The sequence below is a fragment of the Salmo salar genome, chromosome ssa24 (genome assembly GCF_905237065.1).
Source record: "Salmo salar chromosome ssa24, Ssal_v3.1, whole genome shotgun sequence".
NCBI classification, from domain to species: domain Eukaryota; kingdom Metazoa; phylum Chordata; class Actinopteri; order Salmoniformes; family Salmonidae; genus Salmo; species Salmo salar.
This window is the reverse complement of record NC_059465.1, coordinates 47,013,805-47,036,925: the sequence shown is the minus strand read 5'-3', so window position 1 is coordinate 47,036,925 and position 23,121 is coordinate 47,013,805. Positions and strand designations below refer to the sequence as shown.

The following is a 23,121-nucleotide window of genomic DNA, read 5'->3' as shown; positions in this document are numbered from 1 at the left end:
CTGTGCATTGGGAAAGTATTCAGACCCCTTGACTTTTTCCACATTTTGTTACATTACAGCCTTAGTCTAAAAATTATTCAAAAACATTTTTTGTTGCCAATTTGTGAGGCCGGTTGGATGTAAAGCCAAATTCTCTAAAACGACATTGGAGGCGACTTATGGTGGAGAAATTAACATTAAATTGTCTGGCAACAGCTCTGGTGGACATTCCTGCAGTCAGCATGCATGTTGCACGCTCCCTTAACACTTGAGACCTCTGTGGCATTGTGTTGTGTGACAAAACTGCACATTTTAAGAGTTGCCTTTTATTTTGCCCAGCACAAGGTCCACCTGTGTAATGATCATGCTGTTTAATCAGCTCCTTGATATGCCACACCTGTCAGGTGGATGGATTCTTTTGGTAAAGGAGAAATGCTCACTAACAGGGATTTGTGCACAAAATGTTAGAGAAATAAACTTTTTTGTATGTACACATTTCTGGGATCTTTTATTTCAGCTCCTGAAACATGGGACCAACACTTTACACACACACACACACACACACACACACACACACACACACACACACACACACACACACATATAGCCTTCGGAAAGTATTTAGACCCCTTGCCTTTGTTTACATTTTGTTACATTACAGCCTTATTCTAAAATGTATTAAATTGTTTTTTCCCCCATCAATCTACACACAATTCCTCATAATGACAAAGCAAAAAAAAGGTTCAGACATTTTTGCTAATTTAAAAAACTTGAATATCTCATTTATGTAAGTATTCACCACTGTTTACTCAGCACTTTGTTGAAGCACCTTTCTCAGCGATTGCAGAGTCTTCTTGGGCATGACGCTACAAGCTTGGCACACCTGTATTTGGGGAGTTTCTCCCATTCTTCTCTGCAGATCCTCTCAAGCTCTGTCAGGTTGGATGGGGAGCGTCGCTGCACAGCTATTTTCAGGTCTCTCCAGAGATGTTAGATCGAGGTTCAAGTCTGGGCTCTGGCTGGGCCGCTCAAGGACATTTGGAGACTTGTTCTGAAGCCACTCCTGTATTGTCTTAGCTGTGTGCTTAGGGTCATTGTCCTCTTGGAAGGTGAACCTTTGCCCCAGTCTGAGGTTCTGAACGCTCTGGAGCAGGTTTTCATCAAGGGTCTCTCTGTACTTTGCTCTGTTCATCTTTTGCTTGATGCTTACTAGTCTCGCAGTCCCTACTGCTGAAAAACATCCCCACAGCATGATGCTGCCACCACCATGCTTCACCCTGGGATGGTGCCAGGTTTCCTCCAGACATAACGCTTGGCATTCAGGCCAAATACTTCAATCTTGGTTTATCAGACCAGATAATCTTGTTTCTCATGGTCTGAGTCCTTTAGGTGCCATTTGGCAAACTCCAAGCGGGCTGTCATGTGCCTTTTACTGAGGAGTGGCTTCCATCTCGCCACTCTACTACCATAAATGCCTGATTGGTGGAGTGCTGCAGAGATTGTTGTCCTTCTGGAAGGTTCTCCCATCTCCAAAGAAGAACTCTGGAGCTCTGTCAGAGTGACCATCGAGTTCTTGGTCACCTCTTCTCCTCCGATTTGCTCAGTTTGGCCGGGCGGCCAGCTCTAGGAAGAGTCTTGGTGGTACCAAACTTCTTCCATTTAAGAATAATGGAGGCCACTGTGTTCTTGGGGACCTTCAATGCTGCAGATATTTTTTGGTACCCTTCCCCAGATCTGTGCCTCGACACAATCCTGTCTCGGAGCTCTACGGACAATTGCTTCGACCTCATGGCTTGGTTTTTGCTCTGACATGCACCGTCAACTGTGGGATCTTATATAGACAGGTGTGTGCCTTTCCAAATCATATCCAATCAATTGAATTTACCACAGGTGGACTCCAATCAAGTTGTAGAAACATCTCAAGGATGATCAATGGAAACAGAATGCACCTCTCCTTAATTTCTAGTCTCATAGAAAAGGGTATGAATACTTACGTAAATAAGATATTTATGTTTTTTGATTTTTAATAAATTTGCAGAAATGTAAAAAAAAATGTTTTCTCTTTGTCATTATGGGGTATTGTGTATAGATTGATTAGGAGAAAAAAGGCAGCAGGTAGCCTAGTGGTTAGAATGTTGGACTAGTAACCGAAAAGGTTGCAAGACTGGATCCCCCGAGCTGACAAGGTAAATATCTGTCGTTCTGCCCCCTGAACAAGGCAGTTAACCCCACTGTTCCTAGGCCTTCATTGTAAAATAAGAATTTGTTCTTAACTGACTTGCCTAGTTAAATAAAGGTATCAATTTTAGAATAAGGCTGTAAAGTAACAAAATGTGGAAAAAAGTCAAGTCTACTGAATACTTTCCGAATGCATTGTAACTAAAATTGATAAGCATCTAGATACATACAGAACATGCAATCTACTACTCAATGGGGAAGGCATGAAAATTCATGGTCCATCTATATTCGGGTTGTGGTTTTTGGGGACTCAAGTCACATGCACATTAACGCTCAGTGATCTCAGGGGGGCAGCACAAGCAGCACCAATGCCATCCACCTCATATAAAAACATGACAGACATTGAATGAATATAAAATGTTAAAAATCTGTGATGGAGTGATGGAACAAAAAAAAAAAAAAAAAAAAATGGTTCGCAGCAAGAATTATTTGAATAATTCAATGGATGTTTTGGTGCATAAAGGTGATAGGTAAAGTGCTTGTAGACCGGACCACAAGTTGTTCCCGTGTGGCTCAGTTGGTAGAGCATGGTGTTTGCAACGCCAAGGGTTGTGGGTTCGATTCCCACGGGGGGCCAGTACAAAAAAATAAAAAATATGCATGAAATGAAATGTATGTATTCACTACTCTGGATAAGAGCGTCTGCTAAATGACTAAAATGTTCACACGCGTATCTGTCCCCTCATTGGCTAGAATGGTCCCAGTTTCTCTTCCGGACTGCCCTGGAGACGGTTGTTAAGAGTGGCGGCTTGAATATCTCGTCAATATCATGGATCATCTGTGTTGTGCTATTTTAAAACTAACGATATAGCGAATAAACACAGTAGCATGCTGGCCATACAAAGACAAAAGGTATTTCTAAATATCTACCTATTATTATTATTGGTAACCAGTTATTGTTTGTGTGTTAGCTAGCTAGCAGTGCATCCCAATGGACAGTTAGCATGAGTAGCCAGCTAGATATCAGGCTAGCTAATGTAGTTAGTTAACTATTCACTTTAGCTGTTTCATTCCACAACAGATGGTGAAATCAGACAAAGCTAGCTATTGTTTTTTAAAGTTTTTTTTAGTAATAACGTTAGATCCAACACATGCCAGTCCGAAGTATTTAGTTTTAGATAAGCAAAAAGTCTAGCTAAATGTCACGTCATGGTGGCTTTAGTTAACCAACTAGTTAGCATGTTGTCACCAGGTTAACAGCTAGTTGTACATTTGCCAGTCGAGTTGTTTTTAATATGTAACGAAAGTCTTAGCTAGCTAATATGTGATCCACACAACGAGCTGCCAGTTGTTCGTAAACCATTGGGCCTTATTAATAGTTAAAGTGCCAAACTACTAGCAGCTAACTTTAGCTAGCCTAGTTTTTGAAGAAGTAACAGATATAGAGAGATAAGCCAAATGAATTAACTGTCATTACCTGTGCTCGTTGTATGAGCTTGTGGCCACTTAGTTATTGTCCAGGGTTTCGTTAGTATTTCCTCCACGAACACCCTGGACCAGAGCTAGTGGCCACTACTACATTACCCAGAAGTAGTAATGAAGTAGCAATGCATTTGATTTGAACTAGCTACTTCTCTCCTTGTCTCCCCCACAGGTCTAGTAGAAACACCATGGAAGAGTCAGGAGGCAGGCCACGTTACCCTAAACAGGGAGGCCGGGAGAGGGTCGCGGTGGCAACCGAACCAGAGGCCTGGAGGAACCAGGACGCTGGGAGAGGATACAGTCCCAAGCCGGAGAGGGGTGGCCACGGTGGGTTCTACCGCGCCAGTCCCAAGAAGGGAGGGATGGGGCCCCTCAGCAGCTCCCCTAGGGGGGTGGTGTTCAAGGGGGGGAAAAGCCCCTCTCAGAGGGAGGGTTTCCAGAGACCCAGGTACCAAAATACACTTATTCCTAAAACGGAACATTTCCCATAGGAAAACATGTCGCACTAAGTTGCCATGCTAACACTTTGCAGGTACCCAGAGAGCCAGCAGGCAGAGGGCCTGGTCGAGGGCCGGGAGGAGAACTGGAGAGAGCGCCCCTCACAGCGCTGGAGGAGAACATCTCAGGGAGAGGACCCAGGAGAGGACTGGGATCAGGGACGGAGGGACAACGCTGACAACACAGCTCACAGCTCAGGTAGACTACACAGCTCACAGCTCAGGTAGACTACACAGCTCACAGCTCAGGTAGACTACACAGCTCACAGCTCAGGTAGACTACACAGCTCACAGCTCAGGTAGACTACACAGCTCACAGCTCAGGTAGACTACACAGCTCACAGCTCAGGTAGACTACACAGCTCACAGCTCAGGTAGACTACACAGCTCAGGTAGACTACACACCTCACAGCTCAGGTAGACTACTCAGCTCACAGCTCAGGTAGACTACTCAGCTCAGGTAGACTACACAGCTCAGGTAGACTACACAGCTCACAGCTCAGGTAGACTACACAGCTCACAGCTCAGGTAGACTACTCAGCTCACAGCTCAGGTAGACTACTCAGCTCAGGTAGACTACACAGCTCAGGTAGACTACACAGCTCACAGCTCAGGTAGACTACACAGCTCAGGTAGACTACACAGCTCAGGTAGACTACACAGCTCAGGTAGACTACACAGCTCACAGCTCAGGTAGACTACTCAGCTCACAGCTCAGGTAGACTACTCAGCTCAGGTAGACTATACAGCTCAGGTAGACTACACAGCTCACAGCTCAGGTAGACTACACAGCTCACAGCTCAGGTAGACTACACAGCTCAGGTAGACTACACAGCTCAGGTAGACTACACAGCTCAGGTAGACTACACAGCTCAGGTAGACTACACAGCTCAGGTAGACTACACAGCTCACAGCTCAGGTAGACTACTCAGCTCACAGCTCAGGTAGACTACTCAGCTCAGGTAGACTACTCAGCTCAGGTAGACTACTCAGCTCAGGTAGACTACTCAGCTCAGGTAGACTACACAGCTCAGGTAGACTACACAGCTCAGGTAGACTACACAGCTCACAGCTCAGGTAGACTACACAGCTCACAGCTCCGGTAGACTACACAGCTCACAGCTCAGGTAGACTACACAGCTCACAGCTCAGGTAGACTACTCAGCTCAGGTAGACTATACAGCTCAGGTAGACTACACAGCTCACAGCTCAGGTAGACTACACAGCTCACAGCTCAGGTAGACTACACAGCTCAGGTAGACTACACAGCTCAGGTAGACCCAACCAACACCCAGCCCTGGGTTATCTGTAATCTACATGGGGTGGGGCTATCTGTAATCTACATGGGGTGGGGCTATCTGTAATCTACATGGGGTGGGGCTATCTGTAGATTATCTGCATGGGGTGGGGCTATCTGTAGTCTGTAGTCTGTAATCTGTAGGTTATCTACATGGGGTGGGGCTATCTGTAGTCTGTAGTCTGTAATCTGTAGGTTATCTACATGGGGTGGGGCTATCTGTAGTCTGTAATCTGTAGGTAATCTACATGGGGTGGGGCTATCTGTAGTCTGTAGGTAATCTACATGGGGTGGGGCTATCTGTAGTCTGTAGTCTGTAATCTGTAGGTTATCTACATGGGGTGGGGCTACGTCTGTAATCTGTAGGTAATCTACATGGGGTGGGGCTATCTGTAGTCTGTAGGTAATCTACATGGGGTGGGGCTATCTGTAGTCTGTAATCTGTAGGTTATCTACATGGGGTGGGGCTATCTGTAGTCTGTAATCTGTAGGTAATCTACATGGGGTGGGGCTATCTGTAGTCTGTAGGTAATCTACATGGGGTGGGGCTATCTGTAGTCTGTAATCTGTAGGTAATCTACATGGGGTGGGGCTATCTGTAGTCTGTAATCTGTAGGTTATCTACATGGGGTGGGGCTATCTGTAGTCTGTAGTCTGTAATCTGTAGTCTGTAGGTAATCTACATGGGGTGGGGCTATCTGTAGTCTGTAATCTGTAGGTAATCTACATGGGGTGGGGCTATCTGTAGTCTGTAATCTGTAGGTTATCTACATGGGGTGGGGCTATCTGTAGTCTGTAATCTGTAGGTAATCTACATGGGGTGGGGCTATCTGTAGTCTGTAGGTAATCTACATGGGGTGGGGCTATCTGTAGTCTGTAATCTGTAGGTAATCTACATGGGGTGGGGCTATCTGTAGTCTGTAATCTGTAGGTAATCTACATGGGGTGGGGCTATCTGTAGTCTGTAATCTGTAGGTAATCTACATGGGGTGGGGCTATCTGTAGTCTGTAGGTAATCTACATGGGGTGGGGCTATCTGTAGTCTGTAATCTGTAGTCTGTAGATAATCTACATGGGGTGGGGCTATCTGTAGTCTGTAATCTGTAGGTAATCTACATGGGGTGGGGCTATCTGTAGTTTGTAGGTAATCTACATGGGGTGGGGCTATCTGTAATCTGCATAGAGTGGGGCTATCTGTAATCTGTAGGTTACCTACATGGGGTGGGGCTATCTGTAATCTGTAGATTATCTGCATGGGGTGCGTTCCACATTGCAGCCAGTTTTAAAGGCGAGTCGAGTGACGGATCAACAAATCACCTTGCGTCATAAATAACTACTCAATATTAGTTGTAGATCAGTCAGTCACAATTAAGCCACAATTTACATGGCTGTGGAGTCAGGAAGTTGTCTGGACTACGGGTAACGTGACTTGGTTTCTCCAGGGGGGAAGAACCGTAGGAACCGTAGGAACCGGAGGCGGGGTCTAGGTGAGGAAGACCGTGGGCCGGTGGTGGATGAGTCATCTCTGTCAACCAAAGAGCTGCTGGGACTGAAACGGGCGGAGGAGAAGAACGGCAGAGAGGAGATCTTCCGTCTGAAGAAGGTGTGGCGTCCATCAGGAGACGACAGGAGTAACTGTGTCACTCGCGTTCCTTTAGTATTTCCAACGATATACATTTTGTTCTGGTCCCCGCACGCGCACACACAACTGATTCAACTAATCAGAGGCTTGACTTACTTCCTGAGTCCTCTACGGACACTGATTCAACTAATCAGAGGCTTGACTTACTTCCTGAGTCCTCTACGGACACTGATTCAACTAATCAGAGGCTTGACTTACTTCCTGAGTCCTCTACGGACACTGATTCAACTAATCAGAGGCTTGACTTACTTCCTGAGTCCTCTACGGACACTGATTCAACTAATCAGAGGCTTGACTTACTTCCTGAGTCCTCTACGGACACTGATTCAACTAATCAGAGGCTTGACTTACTTCCTGAGTCCTCTACGGACACTGATTCAACTAATCAGAGGCTTGACTTACTTCCTGAGTCCTCTACGGACACTGATTCAACTAATCAGAGGCTTGACTTACTTCCTGAGTCCTCTACGGACACTGATTCAACTAATCAGAGGCTTGACTTACTTCCTGAGTCCTCTACGGACACTGTGCGCGTTCCTCTGCCCAGGCGTTGCTGACTCATGCCAGATCTTACAATGCCTGCGTAGTTATTTTACATATCTTATCACGTTATAGCAGCATGGTGCCTGGCGGCACAGCCGACGCATTGGTATATGCAGGGGAACGTGACCAATGACATCTCTCTGTCTGTCTGTCTGTCTGTCTGTCTGTCTGTCTGTCTGTCTGTCTGTCTGTCTGTCTGTCTGTCTGTCTGTCTGTCTGTCTGTCTGTCTGTCTGTCTGTCTGTCTGTCTGTCTGTCTGTCTGTCTGTCTGTCTGTCTGTCTGTCTGTCTGTCTGTCTGTCTGTCTGTTCGTCTGTCTGTCTGTCTGTCTGTCTGTCTGTCTGTCTGTCTGTCTGTTCGTTCGTCTGTCTGTCTGTCTGTCTGTCTGTCTGTCTGTCTGTCTGTCTGTTCGTCTGTCTGTCTGTTCGTCTGTCTGTCTGTCTGTCTGTCTGTCTGTCTGTCTGTTCGTCTGTCTGTCTGTCTGTCTGTTCGTCTGTCTGTCTCGTCTGTCTGTCTGTTCGTCTGTCTGTCTGTCTGTTCGTCTGTCTGTCTGTCTGTCTGTCTGTTCTGTCTGTCTGTCTGTTCGTCTGTCTGTCTGTCTGTCTGTCTGTCTGTCTGTCTGTCTGTCTGTCTGTCTGTCTGTCTGTCTGTCTGTTCGTCTGTTCGTCTGTCTGTCTGTCTCGTCTGTCTGTCTGTCTGTCTGTCTGTCTGTCTGTCTGTCTGTCTGTCTGTCTGTCTGTCTGTCTGTCTGTCTGTCTGTCTGTCTGTCTGTCTGTCTGTCTGTCTGTCTGTCTGTCTGTCTGTCTGTCTGTCTGTCTGTCTGTCTGTCTGTCTGTCTGTCTGTCTGTCTGTCTGTCTCAGAGGTCCCGCAGTAACCCCAGCGCTGTCTACACCTGCTGTCTGTGTGAGGTTCTGCTGGACTCTGTCTCTGAAGCTCACAGACACGTCAAAGACAAGTGGCACAAGTGGAGAGCCAAGGTTAGAACATGTGATGCTATTCACTTCTACGTTCTATCATCCAAAACGATGTGTTCATTATATGATCCCCCCCCCCCCTCGTGTGTCTGCTTCCTCTCGTGTAGGAGCGTCGAGAGGAAGTGATGTTGACGGATCTCGTACCCCCCGGGGCGGAGCAGGTGGCGGCGGTGGGCGTGGCTTTGGAGGGCGTGGTCAGAGAGATGGGGATGAGTGACCAGGATGTAGAGAACAGACGACGGATCGTCTCCAACATGCAGGAAGTCCTAATGTCCGTCCTGCCTGGTGAGAGAACGACCGGAGTAGACTGGGCTAGAAGTGTTTATCTTTACGCCGTCTGTATACATACTGTTTGTTGGGTTTGCTCCTGGCAGAACTTGGCTAGGTGATAGGAACTTCTGTGCTCGCGTACTGCCTAAAGACCTTAACTTGAAAATCGAGACAAAAGCGGCAATATTACGGGTTGTCCTTCTTGAGCCACCGTAGCAACAACTTAGCCAGTAACATTTCCTCAAAATATCTGAGATAAATCAAGGAATCTGTAATTAAGTTTTAGCAGAGAAGGTCTTTAGTCGTGGAATTTTCCATCCAATTAAGATGTTTGGTGCTGTACTTCTCAAAGAAAAACTGGCTGCTGCTCTCTCTCTCCTCTCAGTAGGACCTGGCTGCTGCTGCTCTCTCTCTCCTCAGTAGGACCTGGCTGCTGCTGCTGCTCTCTCTCCTCTCAGTAGGACCTGGCTGCTGCTGCTGCTCTCTCTCTCCTCTCAGTAGGACCTGGCTGCTGCTGCTGCTGCTCTCTCTCCTCTCAGTAGGACCTGGCTGCTGCTCTCTCTCTCTCCTCTCAGTAGGACCTGGCTGCTGCTCTCTCTCTCTCCTCTCAGTAGGACCTGGCTGCTGCCCTCTCTCTCCTCTCAGTAGGACCTGGCTGCTGCTCTCTCTCTCCTCTCAGTAGGACCTGGCTGCTGCTCTCTCTCTCCTCTCAGTAGGACCTGGCTGCTGCTCTCTCTCTCCTCTCAGTAGGACCTGGCTGCTGCTCTCTCTCTCCTCTCAGTAGGACCTGGCTGCTGCTCTCTCTCTCCTCTCAGTAGGACCTGGCTGCTGCTCTCTCTCTCCTCTCAGTAGGACCTGGCTGCTGCTGCTCTCTCTCTCCTCTCAGTAGGACCTGGCTGCTGCTCTCTCTCTCCTCTCAGTAGGACCTGGCTGCTGCTGCTCTCTCTCTCCTCTCAGTAGGACCTGGCTGCTGCTCTCTCTCTCCTCTCAGTAGGACCTGGCTGCTGCTGCTGCTGCTCTCTCTCTCTCCTCTCAGTAGGACCTGGCTGCTGCTGCTGCTCTCTCTCTCTCCTCTCAGTAGGACCTGGCTGCTGCTGCTGCTCTCTCTCCTCTCAGTAGGACCTGGCTGCTGCTGCTGCTCTCTCTCTCCTCTCAGTAGGACCTGGCTGCTGCTGCTGCTGCGCTCTCTCTCCTCTCAGTAGGACCTGGGCTGCTGCTGCGCTCTCTCTCCTCTCAGTAGGACCTGGCTGCTGCTGCTGCTTCTCTCTCTCTCCTCTCAGTAGGACCTGGCTGCTGCTGCTGCTCTCTCTCTCTCCTCTCAGTAGGACCTGGCTGCTGCTGCTGCTCTCTCTCTCCTCTCAGTAGGACCTGGCTGCTGCTGCTGCTCTCTCTCTCCTCTCAGTAGGACCTGGCTGCTGCTGCTGCTCTCTCTCCTCTCAGTAGGACCTGGCTGCTGCTGCTGCTCTCTCTCCTCTCAGTAGGACCTGGCTGCTGCTGCTCTCTCTCTCCTCTCAGTAGGACCTGGCTGCTGCTGCTGCTCTCTCTCTCCTCTCAGTAGATCCTGGCTGCTGCTGCTGCTCTCTCTCTCCTCTCAGTAGGACCTGGCTGCTGCTGCTGCTCTCTCTCTCCTCTCAGTAGGACCTGGCTGCTGCTGCTGCTCTCTCTCTCCTCTCAGTAGGACCTGGCTGCTGCTGCTGCTCTCTCTCTCCTCTCAGTAGGGCCTGGCTGCTGCTGCTGCTCTCTCTCCTCTCAGTAGGACCTGGCTGCTCTCTCTCTCCTCTCTCGTTTCTGAGGAACAGCCCCTGGGGACTCCAGGTCCTCGTCTCTGACGAACAGCCCCTGGGGACTCCAGGTCCTCGTTTCTGAGGAACAGCCCCTGGGGACTCCAGGTCCTCGTCTCTGACGAACAGCCCCTGGGGACTCCAGGTCCTCGTCTCTGAGGAACAGCCCCTGCCTGCTGGGGACTCCAGGTCCTCGTCTCTGAGGAACAGCCCCTGGAGACTACAGGTCCTCGTCTCTGAGGAACGGCCCCTGGGGACTACAGGTCCTCGTCTCTGAGGAACGGCCCCTGGGGACTCCAGGTCCTCGTCTCTGACGAACAGCCCCTGCCTGCTGGGGACTCCAGGTCCTCGTCTCTGAGGAACAGCCCCTGGGGACTCCAGGTCCTCGTCTCTGAGGAACAGCCCCTGGGGACTCCAGGTCCTCGTCTCTGAGGAACAGCCCCTGGGGACTCCAGGTCCTCGTCTCTGACGAACAGCCCCTGGGGACTCCAGGTCCTCGTCTCTGACGAACAGCCCCTGGGGACTACAGGTCCTCGTCTCTGACGAACAGCCCCTGGGGACTCCAGGTCCTCGTCTCTGAGGAACAGCCCCTGGGGACTCCAGGTCCTCGTCTCTGACGAACAGCCCCTGGGGACTCCAGGTCCTCGTCTCTGACGAACAGCCCCTGGGGACTCCAGGTCCTCGTCTCTGAGGAACAGCCCCTGGGGACTCCAGGTCCTCGTCTCTGAGGAACAGCCCCTGCCTGCTGGGGACTCCAGGTCCTCGTCTCTGAGGAACAGCCCCTGCCTGCTGGGGACTCCAGGTCCTCGTCTCTGAGGAACAGCCCCTGCCTGCTGGGGACTCCAGGTCCTCGTCTCTGACGAACAGCCCCTGGGGACTACAGGTCCTCGTCTCTGAGGAACAGCCCCTGGGGACTCCAGGTCCTCGTCTCTGACGAACAGCCCCTGCCTGCTGGGGACTCCAGGTCCTCGTCTCTGAGGAACAGCCCCTGGGGACTCCAGGTCCTCGTCTCTGACGAACAGCCCCTGGGGACTACAGGTCCTCGTCTCTGAGGAACAGCCCCTGGGGACTACAGGTCCTCGTCTCTGACGAACAGCCCCTGGGGACTCCAGGTCCTCGTCTCTGACGAACAGCCCCTGGGGACTCCAGGTCCTCGTCTCTGACGAACAGCCCCTGGGGACTCCAGGTCCTCGTCTCTGACGAACAGCCCCTGGGGACTACAGGTCCTCGTCTCTGACGAACAGCCCCTGGGGACTCCAGGTCCTCGTCTCTGACGAACAGCCCCTGGGGACTCCAGGTCCTCGTCTCTGAGGAACAGCCCCTGGGGACTCCAGGTCCTCGTCTCTGAGGAACAGCCCCTGGGGACTACAGGTCCTCGTCTCTGAGGAACAGCCCCTGGGGACTCCAGGTCCTCGTCTCTGACGAACAGCCCCTGGGGACTCCAGGTCCTCGTCTCTGACGAACAGCCCCTGGGGACTCCAGGTCCTCGTCTCTGAGGAACAGCCCCTGGGGACTCCAGGTCCTCGTCTCTGAGGAACAGCCCCTGGGGACTCCAGGTCCTCGTCTCTGACGAACAGCCCCTGGGGACTCCAGGTCCTCGTCTCTGACGAACAGCCCCTGGGGACTCCAGGTCCTCGTCTCTGACGAACAGCCCCTGCCTGCTGGGGACTCCAGGTCCTCGTCTCTGACGAACAGCCCCGTGGGGACTCCAGGTCCTCGTCTCTGACGAACAGCCCCCTGGGGACTACAGGTCCTCGTCTCTGACGAACAGCCCCTGCCTGCTGGGGACTACAGGTCCTCGTCTCTGACGAACAGCCCCTGGGGACTCCAGGTCCTCGTCTCTGACGAACAGCCCCTGCCTGCTGGGGACTCCAGGTCCTCGTCTCTGAGGAACAGCCCCTGCCTGCTGGGGACTCCAGGTCCTCGTCTCTGACGAACAGCCCCTGGGGACTCCAGGTCCTCGTCTCTGACGAACAGCCCCTGGGGACTCCAGGTCCTCGTCTCTGACGAACAGCCCCTGGGGACTCCAGGTCCTCGTCTCTGAGGAACAGCCCCTGGGGACTCCAGGTCCTCGTCTCTGAGGAACAGCCCCTGGGGACTCCAGGTCCTCGTCTCTGACGAACAGCCCCTGGGGACTCCAGGTCCTCGTCTCTGACGAACAGCCCCTGGGGACTCCAGGTCCTCGTCTCTGACGAACAGCCCCTGGGGACTCCAGGTCCTCGTCTCTGACGAACAGCCCCTGGGGACTCCAGGTCCTCGTCTCTGACGAACAGCCCCTGGGGACTCCAGGTCCTCGTCTCTGACGAACAGCCCCTGGGGACTCCAGGTCCTCGTCTCTGACGAACAGCCCCTGGGGACTACAGGTCCTCGTCTCTGACGAACAGCCCCTGGGGACTCCAGGTCCTCGTCTCTGACGAACAGCCCCTGGGGACTCCAGGTCCTCGTCTCTGACGAACAGCCCCTGGGGACTCCAGGTCCTCGTCTCTGACGAACAGCCCCTGGGGACTCCAGGTCCTCGTCTCTGACGAACAGCCCCTGGGGACTCCAGGTCCTCGTCTCTGAGGAACAGCCCCTGCCTGCTGGGGACTCCAGGTCCTCGTCTCTGAGGAACAGCCCCTGCCTGCTGGGGACTCCAGGTCCTCGTCTCTGACGAACAGCCCCTGGGGACTACAGGTCCTCGTCTCTGAGGAACAGCCCCTGGGGACTCCAGGTCCTCGTCTCTGACGAACAGCCCCTGGGGACTACAGGTCCTCGTCTCTGAGGAACAGCCCCTGGGGACTACAGGTCCTCGTCTCTGACGAACAGCCCCTGGGGACTCCAGGTCCTCGTCTCTGACGAACAGCCCCTGGGGACTCCAGGTCCTCGTCTCTGACGAACAGCCCCTGGGGACTCCAGGTCCTCGTCTCTGACGAACAGCCCCTGGGGACTACAGGTCCTCGTCTCTGACGAACAGCCCCTGGGGACTCCAGGTCCTCGTCTCTGACGAACAGCCCCTGGGGACTCCAGGTCCTCGTCTCTGACGAACAGCCCCTGCCTGCTGGACTTCTAAAGTATCCCTTCTTATTCTTTCAGAGGTGAAGCTCAGGCTCTATGGGTCTTCCTGCACCACGTTTGGTTTCAAGGATTCTGACGTCAACATTGATGTCCAGTTCCCCCCTCATGTGAGTTGGGTGTGTGTGTGTGAGGTGTGTGTGTGTGTGAGGTGTGTGTGTGAGGTGTGTGTGTGAGGTGTGTGTGTGTGAGGTGTGTGTGTTGGGTGTGTGTGTGTGAGGTGTGAGTTGGGTGTGAGGTGTGAGTTGGGTGTGAGGTGTGTGTGTGTGAGGTGTGTGTGTGTGTGAGGTGTGAGTTGGGTGTGAGGTGTGAGTTGGGTGTGTGTGTGAGTTGGGTGTGTGTGTGTGAGTTGGGTGTGTGTGTGTGAGTTGGGTGTGAGGTGTGTGTGTGTGAGGTGTGTGTGTGTGTGAGGTGTGAGTTGGGTGTGAGTGTGTGAGTTGGGTGTGTGTGTGTGAGTTGGGTGTGTGTGTGTGAGTTGGGTGTGTGTGTGTGAGTTGGGTGTGTGAGTTGGGTGTGTGTGTGAGTTGGGTGTGTGTGTGTGAGTTGGGTGTGTGTGTGTGAGTTGGGTGTGTGTGTGAGTTGGGTGTGTGTGTGTGTGAGTTGGGTGTGTGTGTGTGAGTTGGGTGTGTGTGTGAGTGTGTGTGTGTCCTATTTTCTGAATGAGCAGTTCAGTCTGCTAATCTTCAGCGTTGTATTGTGACATGTCTTCCTCTGCATTGATGTTGTATCTATACTGAACCAAATATATAAACCCAACATGTAAAGTGTTGGTCCTCATGTTTCATGAACTGAAATAAAATATCCCAGAAATGTTCCATTCCCACAAAAACATTATTTCTCTTAAATTTTGTGCTTAAATGTGTTAACATCCTTGTTAGTGAGCATTTCTCCTTTGCCAAGACAATCCCATCTACCGGACAGGTGTGGCAAGTTTATTAAACTGCATGATCATTACACAGGTGCACCTTGTGCTGGGGACAATAAAGGGCCGCTCCTAAAATGTGCAGTTTTGTCACAACAACACAATGCCACAGATGTTTCAAGTTGAGGCAGGGTCCAATTGGTAATGCTGACTCTAGGAATGTCTTCCAGAGCTGTTGCTACATAATTAATGTTCATTTGTGACCGATCTCCTTAATTTGGTTTTATGTAGCAACATTTAATTATTTTTATTTTTTTACATTGGATAATAGTAGAGACTCAGAGCTAGAAAATGGTATATCATACACTACAGTTGAGGAACAATGGGATGGTAATTCTGATTTTGATAAACTTGTAACTTCACTTTTGAGAAAATGGCCTTTGGATGTTTTGGTACCTACTGGAGAGCTCTTCTTTGTCTCCGCCCATTCAGCATCATTCATACCCTCTTAAGCTTTAGCCCCACCTATTTCTTTATGGATTCACATGTAAGTGTGTGTGTGTGTGTGTGTGTGTGTGTGTACACGGTTAACTGGTTTATATGTGTCTGTATTCACAGATGCATCAACCAGAGGTTCTGTTGCTGGTTCAGGAGAGCCTGTCTGTCAGCCGTGAGTACCGTCTACCTCTTGAGATGCTACGCTAGCTAGAATACCGAAAATAACCAATGATACTTTTTAGCGTTGTTAACATTGTGATAGCCATCGACGGGAGTGATCACACGGAGATGTTGGTGATTTCTAGTTCTCTATGAGAGCCTGGAGGCAGACTTCCACGCCAGGGTACCTGTGGTCATCTGTAAAGACAAGGACAGGTCAGTCCATTAATCACATCCCGTTGTTAGTGAAGCTGGACAGGTCAGTCCATTAATCACATCCCGTTGTTAGTGAAGCTGGACAGGTCAGTCCAGTAATCACATCCCGTTGTTAGTGAAGCTGGACAGGTCAGTCCTTCATTAATCACATCCCGTTGTTAGTGAAGCTGGACTGGTCAGTCCTTCATTAATCACACCCGTTGTTAGTGAAGCTGGACAGGTCAGTCCATTAATCACATCCCGTTGTTAGTGAAGCTGGACAGGTCAGTCCATTAATCACATCCCGTTGTTAGTGAAGCTGGACTGGTCAGTCCTTCATTAATCACACCCGTTGTTAGTGAAGCTGGACAGGTCAGTCCATTAATCACGTCCCGTTGTTAGTGAAGCTGGACAGGTCAGTCCATTAATCACATCCCGTTGTTAGTGAAGCTGGACAGGTCAGTCCATTAATCACATCCCGTTGTTAGTGAAGCTGGACAGGTCAGTCCAGTAATCACATCCCGTTGTTAGTGAAGCTGGACTGGTCAGTCCTTCATTAATCACTTCCCGTTGTTAGTGAAGCTGGACTGGTCAGTCCTTCATTAATCACATCCCGTTGTTAGTGAAGCTGGACAGGTCAGTCCATTAATCACACCCGTTGTTAGTGAAGCTGGACAGGTCAGTCCATTAATCACATCCCGTTGTTAGTGAAGCTGGACAGGTCAGTCCATTTAATAACATCCCGTTGTTAGTGAAGCTGGACAGGTCAGTCCATTTAATAACATCCCGTTGTTAGTGAAGCTGGACAGGTCAGTCCATTAATCAATCCCGTTGTTAGTGAAGCTGGACAGGTCAGCCCATTAATCACATCCCGTTGTTAGTGAAGCTGGAAAGGTCAGTCCATTTATTACATCCCGTTGTTAGTGAAGCTGGAAAGGTCAGTCCTTTAATCACATCCCGTTGTTAGTGAAGCTGGACAGGTCAGTCCTTCATTAATCACACCCGTTGTTAGTGAAGCTGGACAGGTCAGTCCTTTAATCACATCCCGTTGTTAGTGAAGCTGGACAGGTCAGTCCTTCATTAATCACATCCCGTTGTTAGTGAAGCTGGACAGGTCAGTCCTTCATTAATCACACCCGTTGTTAGTGAAGCTGGACAGGTCAGTCCTTTAATCACATCCCGTTGTTAGTGAAGCTGGACAGGTCAGTCCTTCATTAATCACATCCCGTTGTTAGTGAAGCTGGACAGGTCAGTCCATTAATTACATCCCGTTGTTAGTGAAGCTGGACAGAAGCTGGTCTTTGTAATGAGCTGTTATCTGGCTACATAACAGTTGTGTTGTTTAACACTAATCTTCCTGAAAATAACCAGGTCTCCTTTTGACTGATGTGAAAGTGTGGCTGATGGGACATGTAGTTTTCGGGTACGCGAAGAAACCTGTCTGTCGTTGTTCTCCCTCAAGTGGTCTGGTGTGTAAGGTGAGCGCAGGAAATGACAACGCCTGCTTGACCACCTCCTTCCTGTCTGAGCTGGCAAATCAGGAGCCTCTGCTGCTGCCGCTGGTCCTGGGCTTCAGACACTGGGCCCGGGTGAGTTTATGAATTTTACCTGCACCTGTCAATCGCCTCATTACCCTGATTACTACCTGGTCACCAGTTAGTTAGCCTAGCAGTGTTACCCCTTGATGTTTTTTAAGATGAGGTGCCAAATTCACTCTGGATAAGAGCGTCTGCTAAATGACGTAAATGTAAATAATTATGCATTGTTGTCAATGGTGGACTACCTTAAAATGTAAAATATATCATCTAAAATATATATAGATATAGATAGATAGATAGATAGATAGATATATAGATATAGATAGATAGATAAATAAAAATAATTGTCCCTTGTGTCCCACGTTTCAGTGTTTGGACATTGTTTCTGTCTGTTAGATTTGTCACGTGGACCGAGCGGAGGAGGGAGGACTGCCATCGTACGTCTTCGCCCTCATGGTCGTCTACTTCCTCCAGCAGAGGAAACAGCCCGTCCTGCCTGCCTACCTGGGACACGAGGTAAACACAGTACTACATCTAACCAATACCTCCTCTCTCCTCCTACTGGGTCTATAACCCTACCTCCTCTCTCCTCCTACTGGGTCTATTAACCCTACCTCCTCTCTCCTCCTACTGGGTCTATAACCCTACCTCCTCTCTCCTCCTACTGGGTCTATTAACCCTACCTCCTCTCTCCTCCTACTGGGTCTATTAACCCTACCTCCTCTCTCCTCCTACTGGGTCTATAACCCTACCTCCTCTCTCCTCCTACTGGGTCTATTAACCCTACCTCCTCTCTCCTCCTACTGGGTCTATTAACCCTACCTCCTCTCTCCTCCTACTGGGTCTATAACCCTACCTCCTCTCTCCTCCTACTGGGTCTATAACCCTACCTCCTCTCTCCTCCTACTGGGTCTATAACCCTACCTCCTCTCTCCTCCTACTGGGTCTATAACCCTACCTCCTCTCTCCTCCTACTGGGTCTATTAACCCTACCTCCTCTCTCCTCCTACTGGGTCTATTAACCCTACCTCCTCTCTCCTCCTACTGGGTCTATTAACCCTACCTCCTCTCTCCTCCTACTGGGTCTATAACCCTACCTCCTCTCTCCTCCTACTGGGTCTATAACCCTACCTCCTCTCTCCTCCTACTGGGTCTATTAACCCTACCTCCTCTCTCCTCCTACTGGGTCTATTAACCCTACCTCCTCTCTCCTCCTACTGGGTCTATTAACCCTACCTCCTCTCTCCTCCTACTGGGTCTATTAACCCTACCTCCTCTCTCCTCCTACTGGGTCTATTAACCCTACCTCCTCTCTCCTCCTACTGGGTCTATTAACCCTACCTCCTCTCTCCTCCTACTGGGTCTATTAACCCTACCTCCTCTCTCCTCCTACTGGGTCTATAACCCTACCTCCTCTCTCCTCCTACTGGGTCTATAACCCTACCTCCTCTCTCCTCCTACTGGGTCTATAACCCTACCTCCTCTCTCCTCCTACTGGGTCTATAACCCTACCTCCTCTCTCCTCCTACTGGGTCTATTAACCCTACCTCCTCTCTCCTCCTACTGGGTCTATAACCCTACCTCCTCTCTCCTCCTACTGGGTCTATAACCCTACTTCCTCTCTGTCTGATAAAACAGTTCTCCATCAGAAGGCTGTACTGGGTCTATAACCCTACCTCCTCTCTGTCTGATAAAACAGTTCATCAGCGGGCTGTACTGGGTCTATAACCCTACCTCCTCTCTCCTCCTACTGGGTCTATTAACCCTACCTCCTCTCTCCTCCTACTGGGTCTATAACCCTACCTCCTCTCTCCTCCTACTGGGTCTATAACCCTACCTCCTCTCTCCTCCTACTGGGTCTATTAACCCTACCTCCTCTCTCCTCCTACTGGGTCTATAACCCTACCTCCTCTCTCCTCCTACTGGGTCTATTAACCCTACCTCCTCCTACTGGGTCTATAACCCTACCTCCTCTCTGTCTGAAAAACAGTTCATCAGGGCTACAGGGTCTATAACCCTACCTCCTCTCTCCTCCTACTGGGTCTATTAACCCTACCTCCTCTCTCCTCCTACTGGGTCTATAACCCCTACCTCCTCTCTCCTCCTACTGGGTCTAATAACCCTACCTCCTCTCTCCTCCTACTGGGTCTATTAACCCTACCTCCTCTCTCCTCCTACTGGGTCTATAACCCTACCTCCTCTCTCCTCCTACTGGGTCTATTAACCCTACCTCCTCTCTCCTCCTACTGGGTCTATTAACCCTACCTCCTCTCTCCTCCTACTGGGTCTATAACCCTACCTCCTCTCTCCTCCTACTGGGTCTATAACCCCTACCTCCTCTCTCCTCCTACTGGGTCTATTAACCCTACCTCCTCTCTCCTCCTACTGGGTCTATAACCCTACCTCCTCTCTCCTCCTACTGGGTCTATTAACCCCTACCTCCTCTCTCCTCCTACTGGGTCTATTAACCCTACCTCCTCTCTCCTCCTACTGGGTCTATAACCCTACCTCCTCTCTCCTCCTACTGGGTCTATTAACCCTACCTCCTCCTACTGGGTCTATAACCCTACCTCCTCCTACTGGGTCTATAACCCTACCTCCTCCTACTGGGTCTATAACCCTACCTCCTCTCTGTCTGATAAAACAGTTCATCAGCGGGCTGTACTGGGTCTATAACCCTACCTCCTCTCTGTCTGATAAAACAGTTCATCAGCGGGCTGTACTGGGTCTATAACCCTACCTCCTCTCTGTCTGATAAAACAGTTCATCAGCGGGCTGTACTGGGTCTATAACCCTACCTCCTCTCTGTCTGATAAAACAGTTCATCAGCGGGCTGTACTGGGTCTATAACCCTACCTCCTCTCTCCTCCTACTGGGTCTATAACCCTACCTCCTCTCTCCTCCTACTGGGTCTATAACCCTACCTCCTCTCTCCTCCTACTGGGTCTATTAACCCTACCTCCTCCTACTGGGTCTATAACCCTACCTCCTCTCTGTCTGATAAAACAGTTCATCAGCGGGCTGTACAGGGTCTATAACCCTACCTCCTCTCTCCTCCTACTGGGTCTATTAACCCTACCTCCTCTCTCCTCCTACTGGGTCTATAACCCTACCTCCTCTCTCCTCCTACTGGGTCTATAACCCTACCTCCTCTCTCCTCCTACTGGGTCTATTAACCCTACCTCCTCTCTCCTCCTACTGGGTCTATAACCCTACCTCCTCTCTCCTCCTACTGGGTCTATTAACCCTACCTCCTCTCTCCTCCTACTGGGTCTATTAACCCTACCTCCTCTCTCCTCCTACTGGGTCTATAACCCTACCTCCTCTCTCCTCCTACTGGGTCTATTAACCCTACCTCCTCTCTCCTCCTACTGGGTCTATAACCCTACCTCCTCTCTCCTCCTACTGGGTCTATTAACCCTACCTCCTCTCTCCTCCTACTGGGTCTATAACCCCTACCTCCTCTCTCCTCCTACTGGGTCTATTAACCCTATCTCCTCTCTCCTCCTACTGGGTCTATTAACCCTACCTCCTCTCTCCTCCTACTGGGTCTATAACCCTACCTCCTCTCTCCTCCTACTGGGTCTATTAACCCTACCTCCTCCTACTGGGTCTATAACCCTACCTCCTCCTACTGGGTCTATAACCCTACCTCCTCCTACTGGGTCTATAACCCTACCTCCTCTCTGTCTGATAAAACAGTTCATCAGCGGGCTGTACTGGGTCTATAACCCTACCTCCTCTCTGTCTGATAAAACAGTTCATCAGCGGGCTGTACTGGGTCTATAACCCTACCTCCTCTCTCCTCCTACTGGGTCTATAACCCTACCTCCTCTCTCCTCCTACTGGGTCTATAACCCTACCTCCTCTCTCCTCCTACTGGGTCTATAACCCTACCTCCTCTCTCCTCCTACTGGGTCTATAACCCTACCTCCTCTCTCTCCTCCTACTGGGTCTATAACCCTACCTCCTCTCTCCTCCTACTGGGTCTATAACCCCTAACTCCTCTCTCCTCCTACTGGGTCTATTAACCCTACCTCCTCTCTCCTCCTACTGGGTCTATTAACCCTACCTCCTCTCTCCTCCTACTGGGTCTATTAACCCTACCTCCTCTCTCCTCCTACTGGGTCTATTAACCCTACCTCCTCTCTCCTCCTACTGGGTCTATTAACCCTACCTCCTCTCTCCTACTACTGGGTCTATAACCCTACCTCCTCTCTCCTCCTACTGGGTCTATAACCCTACCTCCTCTCTCCTCCTACTGGGTCTATTAACCCTACCTCCTCTCTCCTCCTACTGGGTCTATTAACCCTACCTCCTCTCTCCTCCTACTGGGTCTATTAACCCTACCTCCTCTCTCCTCCTACTGGGTCTATTAACCCTACCTCCTCTCTCCTACTACTGGGTCTATAACCCTACCTCTCTCTCTCCTCCTACTGGGTCTATAACCCTACCTCCTCTCTCCTCCTACTGGGTCTATTAACCCTACCTCCTCTCTCCTCCTACTGGGTCTATTAACCCTACCTCCTCTCTCCTCCTACTGGGTCTATAACCCTACCTCCTCTCTGTCTGATAAAACAGTTCTCCATCAGAAGGCTGTACTGGGTCTATAACCCTACCTCCTCTCTGTCTGATAAAACAGTTCATCAGCGGGCTGTACTGGGTCTATAACCCTACCTCCTCTCTGTCTGATAAAACAGTTCATCAGCGGGCTGTACTGGGTCTATAACCCTACCTCCTCTCTGTCTGATAAAACAGTTCATCAGCGGGCTGTACTGGGTCTATAACCCTACCTCCTCTCTCCTCCTACTGGGTCTATTAACCCTACCTCCTCTCTCCTCCTACTGGGTCTATAACCCTACCTCCTCTCTCCTCCTACTGGGTCTATAACCCTACCTCCTCTCTCCTCCTACTGGGTCTATTAACCCTACCTCCTCTCTCCTCCTCCTGGGTCTATAACCCTACCTCCTCTCTCCTCCTACTGGGTCTATTAACCCTACCTCCTCTCTCCTCCTCCTGGGTCTATTAACCCTACCTCCTCTCTCCTCCTACTGGGTCTATTAACCCTACCTCCTCTCTCCTCCTACTGGGTCTATTAACCCTACCTCCTCCTACTGGGTCTATAACCCTACCTCCTCTCTCCTCCTACTGGGTCTATTAACCCTACCTCCTCTCTCCTCCTACTGGGTCTATAACCCTACCTCCTCTCTCCTCCTACTGGGTCTATTAACCCTACCTCCTCTCTCCTCCTACTGGGTCTATTAACCCTACCTCCTCTCTCCTCCCTACTGGGTCTATAACCCTACCTCCTCTCTCCTCCTACTGGGTCTATTAACCCTACCTCCTCCTACTGGGTCTATAACCCTACCTCCTCTCTGTCTGATAAAACAGTTCATCAGCGGGCTGTACTGGGTCTATAACCCTACCTCCTCTCTCCTCCTACTGGGTCTATTAACCCTACCTCCTCTCTCCTCCTACTGGGTCTATTAACCCTACCTCCTCTCTCCTCCTACTGGGTCTATAACCCTACCTCCTCTCTCCTCCTACTGGGTCTATAACCCTACCTCCTCTCTCGGTCTCCTCAGAAGGCTGTACTGGGTCTATAACCCTACCTCCTCTCGTTCATCAGCGGCGTACTGGGTCTATAACCCTACCTCCTCTCATCATCCGCGTACTGGGTCTATAACCCTACCTCCTCTCTGTCTGATAAAACAGTTCATCAGCGGGCTGTACTGGGTCTATAACCCTACCTCCTCTCTCCTCCTACTGGGTCTATTAACCCTACCTCCTCTCTCCTCCTACTGGGTCTATAACCCTACCTCCTCTCTCCTCCTACTGGGTCTATTAACCCTACCTCCTCTCTCCTCCTACTGGGTCTATAACCCTACCTCCTCTCTCCTCCTACTGGGTCTATTAACCCTACCTCCCTCTCTCCTCCTACTGGGTCTATAACCCTACCTCCTCTCTCCTCCTACTGGGTCTATAACCCTACCTCCTCTCTCCTCCTACTGGGTCTATAACCCTACCTCCTCTCTCCTCCTACTGGGTCTATAACCCTACCTCCTCTCTCCTCCTACTGGGTCTATTAACCCTACCTCCTCTCTCCTCCTACTGGGTCTATTAACCCTACCTCCTCTCTCCTCCTACTGGGTCTATTAACCCTACCTCCTCTCTC

The 23,121-nt window shown here is 50.6% G+C and overlaps 1 protein-coding gene across 1 annotated transcript in view; it reads left to right on the top strand.

Annotated features, from left to right (window-relative positions):
- The first annotated feature begins 2,828 nt into the window (after window positions 1-2,828).
- Window positions 2,829-23,121, top strand: part of LOC106585979 (terminal uridylyltransferase 7) — a 79,177-nt gene continuing 58,884 nt past the window's right edge. The window contains 11 exon segments of the mRNA XM_045706904.1: window positions 2,829-3,069; window positions 3,812-4,087; window positions 4,172-4,335; window positions 6,876-7,036; window positions 8,479-8,595; window positions 8,700-8,877; window positions 13,716-13,804; window positions 15,175-15,226; window positions 15,360-15,429; window positions 16,871-16,997; window positions 17,343-17,462. Coding sequence (XP_045562860.1) covers window positions 3,828-4,087; window positions 4,172-4,335; window positions 6,876-7,036; window positions 8,479-8,595; window positions 8,700-8,877; window positions 13,716-13,804; window positions 15,175-15,226; window positions 15,360-15,429; window positions 16,871-16,997; window positions 17,343-17,462 — 1,338 coding nt within the window. The 5' untranslated portion in view covers window positions 2,829-3,069; window positions 3,812-3,827.